Source organism: Gallus gallus, chromosome 4, assembly GCF_016699485.2.
Source record: "Gallus gallus isolate bGalGal1 chromosome 4, bGalGal1.mat.broiler.GRCg7b, whole genome shotgun sequence".
NCBI lineage: Eukaryota > Metazoa > Chordata > Aves > Galliformes > Phasianidae > Gallus > Gallus gallus.
The window spans coordinates 34,340,789-34,359,423 of NC_052535.1; the positions used below are offsets into that span (position 1 = coordinate 34,340,789).

At 45.8% G+C, this 18,635-nt stretch overlaps 1 protein-coding gene across 3 annotated transcripts in view; it reads right to left on the reverse strand.

Moving 5' to 3' along the window:
- The window catches only part of FRAS1 (Fraser extracellular matrix complex subunit 1), a 164,037-nt gene that overhangs the window by 8,592 nt on the left and 136,810 nt on the right, over positions 1-18,635 (reverse strand). For 2 of the 3 annotated variants that reach the window (XM_025150292.3, XM_420470.8), the window contains 21 exons: positions 18,486-18,605; positions 17,857-18,036; positions 15,780-15,904; positions 14,971-15,111; positions 14,275-14,502; positions 13,885-13,998; positions 12,529-12,679; positions 11,296-11,455; positions 10,630-10,792; positions 9,165-9,411; positions 8,245-8,589; positions 7,828-7,988; positions 7,294-7,441; positions 6,154-6,359; positions 5,526-5,682; positions 4,590-4,790; positions 3,031-3,218; positions 2,573-2,848; positions 1,406-1,638; positions 1,073-1,233; positions 75-289 (listed from right to left, as the gene is read on the reverse strand). In XM_025150292.3, the coding sequence (XP_025006060.2) occupies positions 75-289; positions 1,073-1,233; positions 1,406-1,638; positions 2,573-2,848; positions 3,031-3,218; positions 4,590-4,790; positions 5,526-5,682; positions 6,154-6,359; positions 7,294-7,441; positions 7,828-7,988; positions 8,245-8,589; positions 9,165-9,411; positions 10,630-10,792; positions 11,296-11,455; positions 12,529-12,679; positions 13,885-13,998; positions 14,275-14,502; positions 14,971-15,111; positions 15,780-15,904; positions 17,857-18,036; positions 18,486-18,605 (3,920 nt within the window). Of the gene's footprint in view, positions 1-74; positions 290-1,072; positions 1,234-1,405; positions 1,639-2,572; positions 2,849-3,030; positions 3,219-4,589; positions 4,791-5,525; positions 5,683-6,153; positions 6,360-7,293; positions 7,442-7,827; positions 7,989-8,244; positions 8,590-9,164; positions 9,412-10,629; positions 10,793-11,295; positions 11,456-12,528; positions 12,680-13,884; positions 13,999-14,274; positions 14,503-14,970; positions 15,112-15,779; positions 15,905-17,856; positions 18,037-18,485; positions 18,606-18,635 lie in introns of those variants that run through there. The other variant, XM_015276618.4, reaches the window with a different exon arrangement.

An 18,635-nucleotide genomic window follows, 5' to 3' on the forward strand; every position in this document is an offset into this window, starting at 1 on the left:
ACACACCGTGGAGGTCTGCCGGAGAATGGACAGAGATCTGGATGACATGAAGAGTTCAGGATATGCCATCTTACCTGGAAGTCAGCTGTTACAGAGCCTCCACAGACATCAATTAATTCAGTCATGTCGTAATAGGCATCAAAGGTCCATATGCAGCTCTTCAGATTGAGGTGCTTGTACAGCTGGATTGTCTTTGACTCTCTCACGGAGGGGTCGAACTGGTAAGGGCGGTCATAGCCAGGACCGAGAACAATGCTATCATATGTCACTTCATCAAGGAATCCTGCCTCTGGGAGTAAGAGACACCAGGACACTGACTGCTTCAGATCTTAAAAGAGTTTGAGCTGTGCACTCAAGTCCCATTTGCATTCTCAAGTCATGTCAGTGATTTTTAGTACACTAACGACTTAATGTCTCCTCTCCGTCACCCTGGAGGTCAAGCTGAACATACACAGACCTTCAAGGGTGAAAACGTTACAGGAATGCACTAACAATCTCAAAAAGCAAGCTTATAAACCTATTAATTAAAGAGTGAAGTTAAATTTTAAGCTTAAAGGTACAACAGCTTGAGCATGAAATGAAGAGTGAAATGCAACAACCCTTTGCCCTCCATAGAGCAACCATAGGCCACATTGCCCCGAATGTCAGAGACGTAAACCATATATCTTTTCTCGCTCTGGCATTTACCCCAGCAGTGACCTTGCCCTTGCTGCTGCTTTTTGCCAAACTGCAGAGCTCAGTGACACAGACTTCATGTGGATCCCTCTCTATCCACATGGATTTCAGAGACAGGTTTGAAAAGCAGAACATCAGCAACATGATGTGAACCTACAGCCTCTTCAAGCAGCAATGCTGCGTAGCCCTGTTATAATTTAAACATTCCCGTGCAGTACCTCATTTTCAACAGAGCAACTCTGTTACAACGGAGCATCACTGCTGTTAGCACAGGAAGGAATTATTATTTCCATAATGTCAACTAAGCTCAAAGGAAGACAGAGCCTGCTGTGCATTATTGTTACTGGTTTCTCCGTACTCCCCAGTTGTGCAAATAAAAGCTGGCTTTAAAGGTTACCTGAGATGCCTTTAAGGTCTCTGATGGTGACCAGGTTTGAGCAGACATGCTGGTGTCTGTAGATAGACTCAGAGAGCAGGAAATGCAGATTGTGCAGGGGCAGGGTGGAGATGAGTGGCAGCATTCCATCCTGGTGGGGGATCTGCACCGAGATGTGGATCCTGGAACAAAGAGTGGATGAGAAGCAGAAAAAGCAGTGCTAGCAGGCATGGGAGCCCCGTGCCACACAGCAGTGCGAAGCAGACACGGTAAGCCTGGCAGTGGCTACTCTCAAGCCAGCTCTGTCACCCCAAAAGGCCTGGCAAAGGACTGTGCTCTCCTCCCTGTTTATACCTGTTGGGATGCTCCTTGTGTTTGACGTCCAGATACTTCAGAGTGGCAACAAACGACTGTGCCTGGAAGCCTCGAGCTGTCCCCGCGACCACAGGAGTGTGACAAATGGCACTGTCTGTCCCTATAGTAACTGCGTTGCTCCTCAAGGGGGTGCCCACATGGCCAGCCTTGTCCACAGCCTTGGCCACACAGCGCACGTGGAACCGCCGGCTGAAATAAATGCTGTCCAGCACCTGCAGGGAGCAAGGAGAGAGCAATGTGCTCCTGGGTCAAATGCACCAGCACTGCGACATCTCTCCAGGTTGCAATAACACTTTGTCCCGGAGTTGTGAAGCAGCAGAGGTGAGACAGACAACTGCATACAGGCAAAATGGGAGCATGTGCATGCCAGTGTCTGCCTGTCCAGTTGAGGTTGCAGCTGAATATGCTGGGTGCTTTACAGCTGCTTAAGTCTGCCCATACACCTGAAAGGGAAGAGGGAACCTGACCTGCAAAGGTCCATCTATCCCCTGCCTCCAGGGACTTGCTCGAATATCTGAGTGTTCATAGCTACTTCCTGCCTCAACAGAAGTAACACTTTCAGCACGCTCAGGGAAACAGTGCTACATTTTCTGAACCCAGAAGAAAAATATTTCTCTAAAGAGGCCTTCACATTTCATATGAATTCACAAATCTGAGATTTTAATCTCTATCAAACCAAAGCATGCACTATTCATACCTGAGTATGCATCATCTAGAAACATACCCAAATGCTTGAAAAGAGCTGAGACACCACAGTTGGGAGGACTCAGGAAAATCCCCAGAGGAAAACAGTAATTCTGCTTGTGAGGCAGGATATGAACAGTCCAGGGGCAGAGAGATCTCAGGCCACACACAGAGCAAAGTAGTAAAATGAGTGCCTGAACTAACAGAGACCAAACAGAGTGATGCCTTTCCTTCAACTTGAGCAGGATGGGAAGAAAGCAGACAACCCTGCAGGCAAAAGCTGGTACTCCAGATCACATCAGAGCATTAAGCTCCTCCCTCAAGCACAGCCACTTTTTCAAGCGCCAGACTCCACAGGTGAGTGATCACACAACACACAGACTGACAGTGCTGTTCCAAGCCCTCTGCTGACTTACACCACATGCTTTTGTAGCCTGGCCACACCTGTACCTAGTCATATACCTTATGGTTGACGCTGGTGAATGGTGTGTTGTCAGTGATGGTTTCAAAAGGCGACCTGGCCCCATTCCCATCTGTGGGGGTTGCTACTTCCCAGCTGAACTGTATGGAAGACTGGTTGATCCCGGCCTCGCTGCAGCGCTCCTTCATGACCATGAACTTGGGGAAGTGAGGATCACAGGGAGTGACACAGATGAGAGGATAGCCTGGAGAAGGGGATTTCTTAGCACCGTGCTTGGTCGCTTCTTCCACACGGTCATAATCAGCCAAGGAGACGACCTGTACAGATACAAGATAGAAGCATTCACCTGGGTCTGATGGGAGGAGCACGACAAGCTATCCTTCCCACTCACTGTGAGCCTGCTGCATCATTGCAGCTCTTTATGTTTTTTTCAGAAACTGTACAAGAGTTCTGAGTCTTGAAGGGTACTAAATCGCATTCATTGCAATGGGCAACTCACCACAGGAGGTGCTGGCAGAATCAGGCTGCCTGCTGCCTCCTGATCCAAAATAGTCACTGTTGCAGTGCTGGTGTCTCCAAGAACAGCTTCCACTGGGTCATCTGGACCCAGCACCAGAGAAAAGGACTCGTGCCACTCCCGATCTTCGTTGGACATAATCTCCACCTTAAACATGATGTGGTCCACACCTATGAGAGTAAATGCAAGAGAAACAGAGAATTCATCACTGGATATTGCTCTGAAGCTCTCATAAAAAAAAGAAAGCAGAGCTGATCTATGCCGTGGCCACTGAAATACAATGATAAAATACACATTATAAATTTTATTTCCACTCATTGCTGCTAATAATTTAGCCCTTTCCACACAGGAATTTATACATAAAACTCTAACTATGACAACTGATCTGATTGATCAAGTGATAAATTTACTAGCAGATGCCATCTGAGGATTAATAATGCCTGTCTTATGTTAGCTGTCTGTAGTAAAAGTCTATGATCCGAAGAATATCCCACCTCTGCAGTGAGCATCTCTACTCGCTCTCATACCAACAGGCAGAGCTGTTTTGTGACAGCTTTTGTCTCAGTAACATGGTCTATGCTCTTAGAGGATTTGGAAAGATCTCTGCTGAACCTCGAAGGACCGCTCTGCCAGATAGCAGTGCTTCTGGTAGAGGACTGTTCTGAGGGCTCTTCATCCAACAAATCATCACAAAACTACAGCTGTGGCAGCACACAGGGCTGCAGCCGGGGAGAATCACACTTTTAAAAATACCACATTTTAAGTTCTCATGCAGTATATTTGAAATACATTACCAGAAAAAAAAAGAAAGAAAAAAAAACAGGAAAAAAAAAAAACCCAGAAAACCACAAACAAAACAAATCAGGTGATAGAATGCATACAAGGAAAAACAAGGCAGGATTTGAGATGGCCTTCCCATCTTTTCATGTACTGTTAATTCCAGCCAGCAGAAATCTCAGTCATCTTTCTGTCTCCTTAAGCATCTACAGCCTGCTCAGTAAAGAGCTCTCCACCTCTAGGATTTAATTGCCTCTTTCTCATTGCCCTCCTGCTTGGATAGCAGCTGAGCACTTTGCATTTTCAGCAGAGAGCATTGGCTCAGAGAAGAAGCCATTACTTTGGGGTGCTTGACCTGAGAATGATTAAGACAGCAAGGGCAGTGGAGAAATCATAGAATCATGGAACACTAAGGTTGAAAAAGAATGACATGTTACATTTGTTGTAAGTAAAGGGGAAAAGTTTTAAATCCCACATGTAGCATGCTGAAGAACTGCATGTCTTCTCCCACAAATACTGTGAAGAACCCAAAAACAAATTCCAAATCAAATCTAAACCCCTGAATCTAAAGGCATATTATATCTTCTCACAGTTCATGCAGTTTACTTCAGTGGGAGGAGTTAAACTGGTGCTGTGTTGCAAGTCTAATACAAAAAGTCTCTTTGTCCAAATCTGATGTTTCCCTTCAGTGCTCCTTCCTAATACACACTAAATGTCTCTGGTGACACCACCAGCTGCGACCTCCCCCTCCAAGAACTTTTTACCTGGGCTGAATTTGAGCACTCGACTCTTGGGGTAGTAATCCACTCCGGCCTGAGCTGAGCCATCACGAGTGCTACAGCGCACTTTTGAGGTCCTGTTCTGATCCCCTCTCCGGACCACTTTGATATTTAAAGCAGCGACACCCTCTGGTCCAGGTGGCTCCCGTACCTGGTACGCAGCTTCTTCAAACTCAATGGTGGGTGCTATAAAGAAACAGCAGTGAAGATTTTCACATTTGCACAGCAGCTGACCGTTTACAGATGAAATAAATGTACTCAGCAACGGGGCTGAGCCAAGCCCAGCTCCTTTTAGACTGTATCTACATGTCTTCAGAGCAGGGGGCTGCTCAAAGCAGGGGCCAAAGCTGCAGCTGTAAGGGTAGGATGTGAATTAGGGCAAGGAGTGGGATAAAGCGCCACTCCTATGCTTTGGTTCTCAGAGGATGGCACACAAATCTTACGCCCCTGCCTTCCATGGAACCCCATGCACTCAATCCATTCCATGCAGTGGCACTATGGCCTCCATTCCACATCACACCTGGGGGACCTGGTGTCCCTTCTTTCCTCATGGATCTCTCCAGGCTGAGACACTGGAGAAAAGGCAGCATCTCCCAGGAGAAGCAGCTGCGACCTATACAATTGCAGGGGCATGGGACAAGCAGTGAATCAAATCGGGTGTTATTTGATCCCTCCCATACGATTAGACCAGTGCACAAAGCCCCCACACCAGTGACCATGTGGTGGTCCAGCATACAAGTCCGTAGTTCTCCAGCACACAATCTGGTATTTCCATAAGAAATAACAAAATAGATCTGCTGGGACCACGTGACTGAAGGAGTTCTTGTAATTAGAGAATGAGCTTGATGAGACTATGCTGATGGCCTTGGAGCTGCACCCTATACCACAGTGCCCACATCCTTGCTGAGCCTAGTCTCTTACCGTCTTCATCATTAGTGATGGTCACAGTTGCCATGTCTATCTTCCCAATCCTAGCTCCACTCCAATGGTTTCCAAGCGGACTACCAAGATGGACATGAAACTGCTCCTCTGGTTCAAAGGCAGAGTCATCACTGACGTAAACACTGCAGTTTTTCACCTAAAGCCAAGTGAAGAGGAGATAATAGAAGACATTGATAAATTCCTGGAAGCCACTGGAAGATTACCGTTTCCTCACTGTCTGGATTTAATGTCTGAGTACTGTCAGTCTTGGAAGAAGCACCCTTTTATTTTTAAGGGTACTCTGTGTGGAGAAACACAATTACATAATAAGACGGAGTACAGAAAACATCTACTTCCACAAATCCATCCTTGTTTGCTACAACAATCCTGAGTCTGATTGGCAGAGGATTTGCATTTCACATCTTAACCAGTTTTGTTATGAAACAAAGACCCTCATTCAGAGACGAGTCATATTTCCAGAACCAGAAGGATTTGTGACCTTAAGCATCTACAAAATCAGTTCTGACAGCCACTGTCAGCTCCCTCTAACAATACAGAGTCAAGGAGGAGATCTGCACGACTCCTCTCAGTGGTTCTTCACTCTCCCTGTAAGCCAGGTTCAGCTCACCTTCTCCCCTTTCAAGAAAGTGATGCGGGACTCGTCTGCATTTCTCCTCTCTGCAAAGTCCTCCATGACTTCTGCTGTCTGGCTCTGGGTGTAGCACCTCACGGAGGACTCATAGCTCAGGTCGCCAGTGCGGAAAATGGGGATGTGTAGTGCACCCTCCTTTTCCTTCACTGTGAACACATCCTTGGTGAACTGCATGGTTGGTACTGCAGGAAGCAAAAAAAAAGAACAAGTCAGGCAACATTGAAATCCCAGAGGGACAAGTCAGTTCCACAGTGCCAGGAAGTGACCAAGGCATATACACCCTTAGAGAATTGCTGCACAGTCTGACAGACAAAGAATGAAGTGGCAGCTTTATTATGCCTCAGTAAAGGATTTCATTTCAAATTAACAAGTGATCATGACTGCTATCTGCCTTCCTAAGAGCACAGGGCTGGCTGACCCCGCAGCACTTCAGAAAAAAAGTACCCCTATTCACTGCCTTTTAGTCACCTATTTCAGTGGCTCCTGAAACCTGCTCCTTCCCTAACACTGTGGTGCTGTTCCAATGTGCTGAAGAGCAAGACAGGGTTGGCAGTGCGGGGATTGTGTTTGTGGGGCATGTCAAGAAGGGATTACATGAAGACTCAGTACCGAAATATGTGCTAGGTCTCAAAGCATCATCTTACTGTCTGTGGTCAGACACAGAAGAAATAGCTATAGCAGCAGAAAGGACTACTACAAAGTTAGATTATACAGTGTGTGCTGTCCTTAAAGAACCAAACATGAGCGAGGTACAGAAATAGGAGATGAGATGAATGAAGAGAAACAACAGAAACAGGAGGTGAAACATCCTCACATAGTTAAGAGAGACTTCAGTCCACAGAAAGCATGAATCAGGACGGAGCTCTGTGCAGAGGAGAATGGCTGAAAGTGAGTGAACTCTACAGCAGAATTCATGTTCTGCACTTCTGAAGTCTCCAAGCTCATGTGGACAGTGATGCATAAACAGAAACAGGGCATCCAAATGAAATGACAGGATCCCAGGAAAACAGGTTAAATCAGACCTAGGAGTAACCTCACTTGGACTAGCTTCTTGCTGCATGCAAGTGTTAAGTAAGAGGCTAGGTGGACCAGACAGAACTGCGGTAGACAACTTACCATCTTGGATGATGTCATTAATGGCCACAATGGCTTGGAAGGGCTTTATCAGCTCAGCTCCATGGGGTGAGCTGAGATAAACAACAAATGTCTCCAGCCCTTCTATCACTGGGTACTGAGCATCATCCAGGATTGTCAGAGTGCAGAACTAGAACAAAAGCAGAAGTCCCACTTTTAAAAATGTGAAGCCGTCATCCTTTCTGGCACTTGTTTTTGGCTGCCTAAAGCTGAAATCATGTCAAGCTTTTTCTAACGTTGCTAATCAATGGCAACAATGTTCTAGATAAACTGGGCATATCAGTTCAGAGAAAAGGCAACAGACAACCTTTATCCTAGAAGAGGTGGTCTGACTATCTTTTCTAGCTGGAGTGCTAATCTGATGGGAATCTGCATAGCAGTTTCATTTACAATTCTCAGGTGGCCTCCAGAGGATTTTCAGAATGGTCAAATGGCAAATACAGAGTGGACATACATGAGAGAGAAGAAGCGTCCTCAGACAGAGCACACTCATCAGGAGACTAAGTGGCTCCTCACCTCTTCTGTCTTGCCTGGCCTGAACTCTATTTTTCTGGAGCTGGGGACATAATCAACTCCTGGGCTGGCAGATGGAGGATCTGATGTCCGAGTAGCACACCACACTGAGGTGGGGGTTGAAAGATCAGGTCCGTGACGGAGGACTGGAATTTCAATGTTTCCTGTATAACGAGAGAGAACCAAGATCAGAAAGCAGGCTCGTGCAATAAAAAACATTCCTCAACCTTCAGTGGGTGCTTTTTTCATCACTGCTGCCCCTCATGGAACACAGGCTGTTGCAGGGAACAACTCTCAGCCCTCCCCACTCAGGGCAGGAAGGAAATGTTATAACCTTCCACAGATGTTATATGATGATGCTACTGTGCTGCAAATCATTTCTGACACCTCATCCTAGTGAAAGCCCCTGCCACTCTTCACCTGCAGCCTCACTGACGGTGAACGTGGCATTTCCCAGGAACACTGTCGAGGCATCATTGGGACCACCGATGAAGACGCTGGCTGAAGCCCGGTTGCCAATGCGTGCATTTTCCGAAGCATCAGCCAATACTATCTCGAACTCCTCTTCTTCTTCATATTCACTGTCATCAATAAGCATGACATCACATGTCAACATGGTAACACCTGGTCCAAAAACTATGCGGCTGTCATCTGTCATCCCTCGGGACTTGAAGTCGGAGCCAGACTCCAGCATATAAAGGCTGCTTCCCTTGGCTGATTTGGGGACAGTGTAGCAGACAGCAGACACAGTGCTGCTAGCATCTCCTAAAATGCAACAGAAAAAAATGCAACTTTATGGAAATATTCTATTTGTTAGAGGAAATCAGATGTTGTTGACTTAAATAATAAAGCAGCATTCACTACAGAAGGTGGGAAGAACACCATCCCTGCTCCTAAACTTCCACCAAAGCTGCCTAAGGCCTCACTTCCAGGCGTACTCCAAATCTGACCTCTTGGTTACTATGACCAGGAAATAGATGGCATTTTGGCACTTTCCTATGAAAGAACGTAGGGCACAGTGATAGGGTCCACAAAAAACACGGTATCTAGATCACAGAGAAGCAGTAAATAAATACAAGGGTCTGCTCCTGTTCATGCTGAGAGGAGAGGTGGATTCAAGAGCAGGGAGCTTTAACTTGTTTGGTGAATCTTAAAAGCGGAGCTAGGGAATAAAAAAAATTAAGCCACCTCGCGTGCGTTGTTTCTTGTCTTCTGAGTTGTACCACAAAGCTACTTCACAGCCTGTTCGTAGGTGCCTCACATCTCCCTATCCCCTCTTGGCTATCATCTCCAGGGCTCCTCATCCACCTTCTGGCAGGGTGGGTTCAGATTCAACCCACCTTTCCTTTCAACAGGTGCAGAGAGAAACCCAGCGCTCTCACTGACGTGGTACGTCTTCCTGTCGAACTGCAGCATGGGCTCATCCTCAGCGTCTGTGATGGTGACTGTGGCCTGGGTGACATTCCCCAGCAGAGCATAGGCTGGCATGCTGAGCTCCACAGTGAAGCTCTCGGTGCTCTCAAAGATGTCGTCATCGTTAATGACGATGGTGCAGGCCTTGGTGTCTTCCCGCTCCTCAAACTGCACCTGGAAGGCAGTAAGTGGTCTGCAGGAATCTGAAACTTTCCTTCCCCTTCCTGCCTTACCCTTGCCTCAGGTACACACCCTGTGCATGCAGCACAACACACCAACCTTAGCCAAGGATAAGTGACTAAGCAGAGGTCAAAGGCAGCAGCAAATGCAGTGTGTAGGCAAGCCTTGAGGCCTTCTGCTCTCAGTCATGCGTTTGGACTTTTGCAAGACTCTAAGTGGCATTCCTATCCAGGCAAGCCTGTGACGTTTGTGATTTGCCAAAACACTACTGTAGAGCATACCTGCCAACATAAAATCCTGATAAAAAAAGAGACTCTCTTCTGAAAACAAATAGCACATTGTCTTTTAAAAAAGAAGCAGAGTCTTCTTCTTCATGTTTTTATCAGTTCTACTGGGAATCTTAAAATCACAGGGACCATGAACTTCACCAAGCCACAAATGAGCACTTTATGAACTTCTCTTGTGGCCACAAAAGTTACTTAAACTGAAAGAAGTATTGCTGAAATATGCTCCAAGTTATGGCATTGTTTCTTCTCTTCAGGAGTTTTGGCTCATGAAAGGAAAAAAGAGAATAAGTAAGCGTCTAAGCAGAAAACACACAGCACTGCACTATGCTTCCATCTGCAGGAACAAGAAAAAACACAAAACATGGATGGGAAGCTCATGCCCAACAGTTGCAATGACCAATTGTAGGAACAATGTAACAAAAGTGTGCTCTTCGTCCCAACTCAGATGCTTTTCTAGAAGATATATTATAGAATATCTGTATCTAGAAGACATATACTGTGTTTAAATGCAGACTAATGATTTAGATGACAGCTGCATCACTTTTCAGCCTTTCAAGAAGCATAATTCTTTCAAGAAATTATTCAGTTTGCATCATGCTCCACCTTTGAGGTACTGGGCCCTGCTTCTCCATCCTTCTCACCCTCACTACGCATCAATCACACAACACAAGAGAGCTGACAGTGTAAAAATATATATATATATCTATATATCGTAACAGCAGCGTCCAGGCATTCCATGCTGGGCAACAGATGAAAATGTAACCCACTTTACAAGCTTAGCCATGATGATTAGAAGCAAGCTGTTGCTCTCTGCCAGTTCCCCACTGTGCCCTGTCCTCTGCCCTTCAGTGTCACTCGAGTGACAGTATGTACAGACAGAAAGTTGAGTTGGTTCTTCCCTCCTCTCCCCCCATCCCCAGCCTACCTGCCCTGCGTACTCCACATAGTCCTGCTCTTCAGACTGTGAACCAGAGCTGGAAGTGGCTGTTCCCTGCTCCGTGCGGCACAAGACAATGGCATACTGGTTAAGGTTACCAATCCGCCGCACGGTGACGCTCACAGAGCCAGCGCTCTCACTGACGTTGTAGCTGGAAATGTATTGAGCAGAGACAAATAACAGGCATTACTTAATGCACAAGCTGAGGGCACTGGCATCCTACAGGAACATGGGCAGGATGTTCAGGCTGGAGAGCAAACTAAGTGTTTATACTGACACCAACAAACTCATGCTGACTGTTGTCTGCACAGAAAATCCACAGGATGCTAATAAGCAGGGACTTGGGCAGATGTCAGCTATTCAGCAACCCTGCTCCAGGGTGTAACCCAGCAGGCCCCTCTCCTCACCAAAACACGTGGTTGGCTCCCCCAGCACACCTACAAATCAGCAGCACGACTGCTGTGTGTGGTGCCATAGCAAGTCCTCAGTCCTGACTAGGCATCAGGAAACAGGCATAATTGATGATAATTGCCCCAGAATTCTCTTCTCATGTTGTGGGCCCATCATATACAACCACATGATATAGTTCAGCCTGCCCCAACCCAGATAAGACCCAATCTGTCAGCAGAACACTGTAAGCCCCATGCCCTTTACCTGCTGTATGTAAAGCTGAGGAGAGACCACTGGATGTGGAAGACGTTGCCACGGACCACATTGGGTTTGCTGTCCTTCACGAGGAACTGAAAACTGTCCATAGTCTCCTGAACCTTCTCCTCATGCATCACATACCGAATGAGGCCCTGATTCACATCCTCTGCGGGAGGAGACATCCAATGGAACCAAGAAGAACATGAGCACTCTTATAAATGAGCAGCACAGATGGCATCCACACAGCCACAGCATCAGAATTTCCACAGGCCCTTTATGCTGCTACAGCCTTTCTAACTTCCATGTCTTACCTGTGGTAAAAGCCAGCCGACAAGCTGCAACAAGTCATCCCCTTGTCTAGTCTTTATTTGCAATATTTTAAGATAGGGTAAATTTAAAGCAGTTTTGATCAAATGCATGGAGTGTGAATTCGCTTGTGCAGCACGTTTCAGCTCTTTTCCATAAGCTGGCATGTCCTAGCAGGGCTTCTTGCGGCTGAGATGGTTTCAGCTCTAAACTAACATAGGTCTTTTCCTTTTTTTTTCCCCCTTTTTATATTTCCCCTTTTTTTTTTTTTTCCCTGAGCACACAGGACACCAGGCTTGGCCGGCAGGGCCTGATGACAAGGAACTGCTGACTGCATCTGTACAGGACCTAGTGCAGCACAGTGCGAGGCTCTGCAAACTGCAGTACTAGAAATGCTAAAGGCTGTGCTGCCCATTCACTCTCATCCTGCCTGGGGGAGGGTGGAGGGAGCAATGAGAAAGAGCACAGAGGGTAGGAAGCAGAGTTACTTTCTCACCTCTTGTTGCTAATGGAGGACCCACAGTGCCGGAAGAGTGAACTTTCTACACGCTGTTGACTTTGCACTGCTGGATAAACATCTCCTTGACCTTAGGATCACATGCAAAATCTACAACCTATCATGTCACCAAGCCAAGTCTCTAGCTCTAACCTGGAGAAGGAGGGCCTATTACAGGACGTAGGATGGCAAAAATTACAGCATTTCTGCCATCGACAAGAAGTGAAGTTCACTTCTTATTTTTGGACAAAATTTTGAGACTTCAAAAGAGAGCACCACTCTCCTGATCAGGCAGTGAGTCTACCCTGTAGTCAGTAATATGATTTTACCCCTTGTCTTCGCCCCTCCCACCATTTTCCCCCCCATATATAGGCTATTTTGACAGATTGAAGCAGCTGAAGGAAAAAAAGCAACAACACATAGCCCATCTTCCATACCCTGAGAAAACATGGTCACAGTTGTTCCTGGTTTCAGCTTGTTCTCCACATAACCATTCCTGGGACCATCTGTTATCTCATAGATCAGCTGTTTGTCATCTGTGTCAGGATCTGTTGTCAGTAATTCCTTCTTGGTGATTAGATTGGTTGCCTGGATTAAAGCCAAACCGATGGAGTTAAACTCTGAAGATCAAGCAGTGCAAGTCTTTTTAACCAGTCATCCAAAAAGACCTACCATCCTGCAGAGCTCCATGAGGGAGCACTGGGAAGTTTAAAAGCAAAGAACAGGGTGGCCTTGGACACACAGAGGGGGTGTAGCCCTTAGCTACACCCCACATGAAGTTTGACAGCATAGGAAGGACTCAAATTCTAAAATTCTATAATAATAATTAAAAAACATCTGGTTCAAAGAAAAGCAAATTCAAAGCACGCTGCCAAGCCCTACCTAGTTGACGGTAAAAGCTATGACAAATCTTCCAGTTTCAACTGGAAACTATCACTCCATGGACTGCAATGATGCTGAGGTGAGCCCTGACCTTGACAAAAGCATTTGCAAACAGCCTCGATTTTAACGTTGCACTCAGGACAGTTCATGCTGCTTTAGTCAGCTTATAATAACCCACTTTCAAATGACCTCAAACAGATGGGCCTCAGTTCCACCACATTTTGCTCTCTCTTTAAAAAGGAAACACCTTTAAACGCAGGAGAAAATAAGAGAGAATTCAACTGCCTGGGACTGTAGGAGTGCTTTTTCTCAAGTCAGGAGTCTGAGCTGAGAAAGCCATTTCCTAATGCAATTTCTTAATGCAGTGCCTTTGAACAATTTTTCTTGGGAAGAACTGAAGTAATTCTTTTCAGTTAAGACGGAGTCCTCAAAAATGAGCGCAAGATAGCATTCCCTGTGGTTTTGTTTAGACTTCAGCAAAACAAAGGCATGCCACAGCAAGAAATTCCTGTATCTTGGAAGCCATACATCTTCAGTGCAGCTGTTGCAGCACATAATCACAGATTCCTTGCCATCAGCAAAACTGAAGATATACCGCCTTGGGGAGGAGAGACAAGGGGCAGGACATCTGGTAAGGTGGGCAGGAGCTGTACTGAGCCAGAGAGCACGTACAAAAGCCTGCTGATGTAAGGGAAGGAAGTAATTTTGTGCTCTGGAGCCACATCGTCTGGATTAGCCAATGGAGCCGCAGTGCAGGCACCCCTGCACACCTCTGTCTTTTCCAAGGACACAGAGGGGCTCTTGCAGTCTATCACGAGAACAAAAATGCCAAAGGATCACAGCGTTCTCCTGTGAATCCCTTCTGAAACAACCTGAGAAACAATCTAATCCAAACCCAGACAAGCAGTTACCTTGCCATCCACATACTCCAGCCATTGCAAACCCTGGTTGGTGACCACCCTGGGTGTCCCATCATCCACAGGGAGGATGTCCATTCTGAAGCGCTGTGGTGCTGCTGTCACAACCTGACAAAGTTTCAGAGAAACAGCTGTTACCCTGGGAGTCAGAGCCTTGGCCACCATATTTTCAGCCTACCTTCCTTTCTGCCTCATTAGGATCAAGATCCCAGAGCAAATTTGCATTCACAAGTCTTGCCATTACAGCACTGAACAAGCATAAAGTAAGAATATTCAGCCTTTATCTTCTGTGGAGTGGCAGCAGCCAACTCTGCCTCCTGTGAGAGGAGGCAGCTTTCTATCAGCTATTTCCGTGGTCTCTCTCACCTCCCTTTGTCCCTTTACCTTTTTCCCCCCATCCTCCATAATGAAGAAGGGATTGGTCCCATCAGACACAGTGAAAGCAAAGCGATCCTTCAGTGAGTTGCTTCCATCGTGACTGTAGCTGATGCGGTTCTGGTAAATGTCATCCATGGTGAAGGTGGTGGCTTGGTGGTAATGCTGCCCATTGCTGGTGTGTTCAATCAGGCCATGTCGAGGGGGCTGCACGACTGTGAATGTAATTGCCTCAGCCTGCACGAAGGAGACAGGGTGATAAAGCTGATGACCCTGAATTGATTCACTGAGCTCTGCCTGTCTTCATCTCTCCCCCAAAGTCAGACCCAGAAGGAGCAGGAGGAAATGCCATTTTCATCTGTGCCAAGCATAGACTTCTAAGCTCAGGTCAAATCCACCATGTTTGGAGAGGGACAGGGCGAGGATTAGCTCTGATGGTAACTTTTAAACATTCTGCATGCAGGTTTGCTGTACATGTCTCGGAGATATCCCAGATGAAGCATGTATTTCTCAAGCCAGGGCTTTACTTTGTTCAGTCATTCATCTATTTATATACAAACTGGGCCTCCCACAAGCTCTTTGTTTGAAGTTATCAGGTGGGATATGAGCAGGGAGGGATGATACTCATGTAATCTCTCTTTGAACACGAGCCCACTTTTCTCATAGCCCACATGTGCAGCAGAGCAGGGGAGGGAGGAGTCTTACCTTTGTGTCAGCATCTGTTGCTTTAAGCTCAAACTCTGTGATGGTTTTTCTCACACCTTCCTGAACTCTCATCCCAAGGCTTTGCACTACAGGTAAGGAATCATCCACAGGGTTTATGGTGATGTCAAATGTCTGGCTGACCTGGAACAGAAGGAAAAGTCTCTCTTGATGAATTCAGTTCAACAAGAGCACAACTTCATTGAAATAGTAACACTGTAAGGAGATCACAGTGACCCACTGAGTTTGGGTCACTTCCTTCTGGACTTAGTGAGCGAACACCAGCTTCTAAGCTTAGATCACATAAACATGACCTCTTCTACCTCACTAATATCTTCTTCTGCTTCCTGTGACATTTGTTGACACTCACTCTTCCCTCCATCACTCACTCTACTTTGTCCCTTTCCCTCTATTTGCAGCTACAATTTTTCCCTTTCAGAAAGCAGGAAGCAGACCTTAAGGGTCTGACTGTGCTTCTGGATGCTTTATCAGTGCATTGGATCAAAGCTGGTCTCCAGGAGCAAGTGGTAAACAAAAGAAAATCAGACATTGGTAAATCAGTCTCATGGGCCTACACCTTGGGTAGCTGCTCTTCCCTTCACAGAGCTCTTAACTCTCCCTGTGGTACATAACATCTCTCGCAGCAGGGAAGAGTAACCACCATTGCTGAATTACAAGCTTATGTATGGCTTTTTTCATTTCCTATGCTACATGCATCTTTCTCTTGACAGGACACAAGAACAGACTCCCAGCACATCCTACAGAATCAATAGTCTGCTCAAACTCAGGGGAAAATTCATGCTGGGACCTACCTCATTTGTTCCATCAGACACAGAGAAGGTGAAGGCATCCGTATGCTTTTCAGTGTCGCTAGTGTGAACGTATTGGATGCTGCGAGAGGCCAAGTCTGCCTGGCTGAAAGAACTGATTTTTGTCCCTAGAAAAAGAACAGGGGATAATGCATATAGAAGAAGCGAGGCAGAGAAAAATGCAGGGTGTTGGACAAACGTAGCTATAAGTGTTCGGTCTGCACTCTAGTTCAAACTGTACCGTGTACTTCATAAACACTCCGTTCAACAACTTCTAAATGAAAAAAAGGCACTACTACAAATGGAACTATAAACTTCTTTACAGACTTTACAACACCTCTCACTGCTAGCACACCCTATTCAGGATGAGCTGCTTGTCACAGAACAAGAGAAAAACAGGTGCAAACACATGAGCTGTTTCGATCTTTTTTTCTTTCATTCTCTCTGCCATGAAGGGCTGATCTAACCACGGTATCACTGACTATGGGCAGAAGATTCCCAGCCTCACAGCTTACAAAAATGTCCTTCAACTCTCTGCTTTATCTTTCCCCTTCTTGTACCCCAGCACGTAGAACAGACTAAGCCCCATTTTCCACACTGATTTATACTGACACTTTTACAGGTCCTTATGTGTGACACACACAGAAAGGTAGCCAAAACACATTTTAAAAAGCACTCAAGCCTTTAACTGTTACTGCTGCATTTGTCAAGTTTTCCTGCTCTTATCAACAACAAAAACCCAGACAAAAGGTTTTTGCGAGTTTATCATGTCAAATGGCTGCAGGCAACTATCCCACATAGTTAAGATAGAGAGATCTGGCATAAATAAATGACCCAGGAATGGTTGATTAGCCAAGGTTTCCCTTGAGCTCATTAGCTTTAAAGGTTTGTGTTCTCTTTTGAGCACTCCAGTACTCTCTCCTTAGGTTCAGGTCATTTAAATCATGAGAACAAATCTTTCAGAGTGCACAACCCTGTATCTTTTTCAGTCCATCGTGGACCCAAAAAAGCACAAAAATCAGAATTGTCACATCTTAAGTAACAAGGGGAATAAAATCCTTAATCCATCTATTTCAGATTTCAAAAGAACCAGATCCATCATTTAGTTTGCAACTCAGACAAAAGCACTGCTTTTTAATTGTCTCCCAGCAGGGAGTTTGCTTATTTAAATCTTTCATTCATTATTCCTACTCTGTCAACATGTCTGTCAGAGGACACCTTACACAGAGGTTATGAGGCAAACCATACACTGAAACTGTGCTATATAGGAACCGACTGCATCCTGAAAACGCAGCAAACACGCTTTAATGTCTTGTCAAGGAGAAATCTAAGAATTCTAATTCTAAGAAGAAATATATCTTAGCTAAGTATAATCTACTTCAGAAGAGCATATTATATGACAGTACAGATGTAAACTAATTCAGCAAAAGGGAATACAATACTCATACTCTTTGTGGATAACTGAGCATGGAAAGCAACTCTGAAATTCATCAAAACCCCCCTGAACTACCAGACTTCATTAGCTAGCAGATCCATCGTGCCACAAAAAGAACTCACTGCTTAATTCCCTTCCTCTCTCCAGAGCATAGCTGAAGATGAGGCTGGAGTTTAAGAACCAAAGGGCACAATGATCAGGAGGGAGACAAAGGAAGATGTCCGTTCACCAACGTGGGCTCTATTACCATGGTCATTAGGGGATGGATTCTTTAGGGCACTGCACTCTTTGTGGTCACAGAGAAGGCTGAAAGTTTGCCTGTCATGCAGAAGCAGCAGTCAGTACTGAAAGAGGAGACTCGCACAGTGCACTGGACTGATCTGCTAAGTCCACCAGGCAGGGCATGGGACATAAATTCATTCAGCAGCTGAATATATCCTCATCTGCAATTATCAGGCTGCTGTGTCTCCATGCACCTTACTTTCCAGCTCTTTGAGCTAATAGCCATCAATTTCTAACAGGAAGCATAATTCTGTGCAGCTGCCTCCATGCTCATTTTTCCTGCAGTGAATCTTTAGGACTCGAGAGGTCTGCAGCGCTTTGCTGTTAGGATCACCCAACCACGCAAAATGTCATCCTGCTAACCTGGGGAGGCCACATGCTCCAGGTGCCCCAGCTGTGGCTGCTTGGTGAGCTTGTACTGGAGCTGGGTCGGCTCACTGTCCCGGTCAGTGGCAGAGAGCTGCAGTGTTGTGATCTTCTTTGCAGAGTTCTCATCTAAGACCAGCCCTGTGTTAGCGACGATGGAGGGGGGGAACCTGTCTTCTGCAAGGGTTAAATACAAAGCAGAGTTAGGAGATGGTCTCTTTCCATTCCTTGGCGTTATTCCCACTGGGTACTAGCTCACAAGCAGAAGACAGCATATAGTCACACAGGCCATCCTCAGAAGGGAACCCTCCCAGAGTGATAATTTCAAAATGAGTATTCTGGGACTTGTCATTAACAGAGGGGACAGCAATGTAATGTCTTGAAGACAATCTAGACAGAATGAAGACATTACAGGGACATTATGCCTTTGTGTCTTTTTCAGGAGTTTGTCAAAGAACTAATCTTTACAGCCACAAACTCTCCTCATGCCCCAAACTTCAAAGGCGTTTGAAATGACAGAGAATAAAAGCTGCATCTCAGGAATTCCATCTTAATTTGCTGTACGTGTGGAATGGCATCTATAAAGCTTTGCAGCAATGAAAACGTAACTTTAGACTACTGTTTACCTAATACAGTGATATGAAAAAACTGGTCCATCAGTCTGCTGCCATCTGCATCGATCACATCAAAGGTGAAGGCAAAATTTCCACCAGGATCCCCCTTCTTGTGACTATAAACCACTTGCCCTGGAGAAAGGGAAAGGAGAAAAGAGGTGC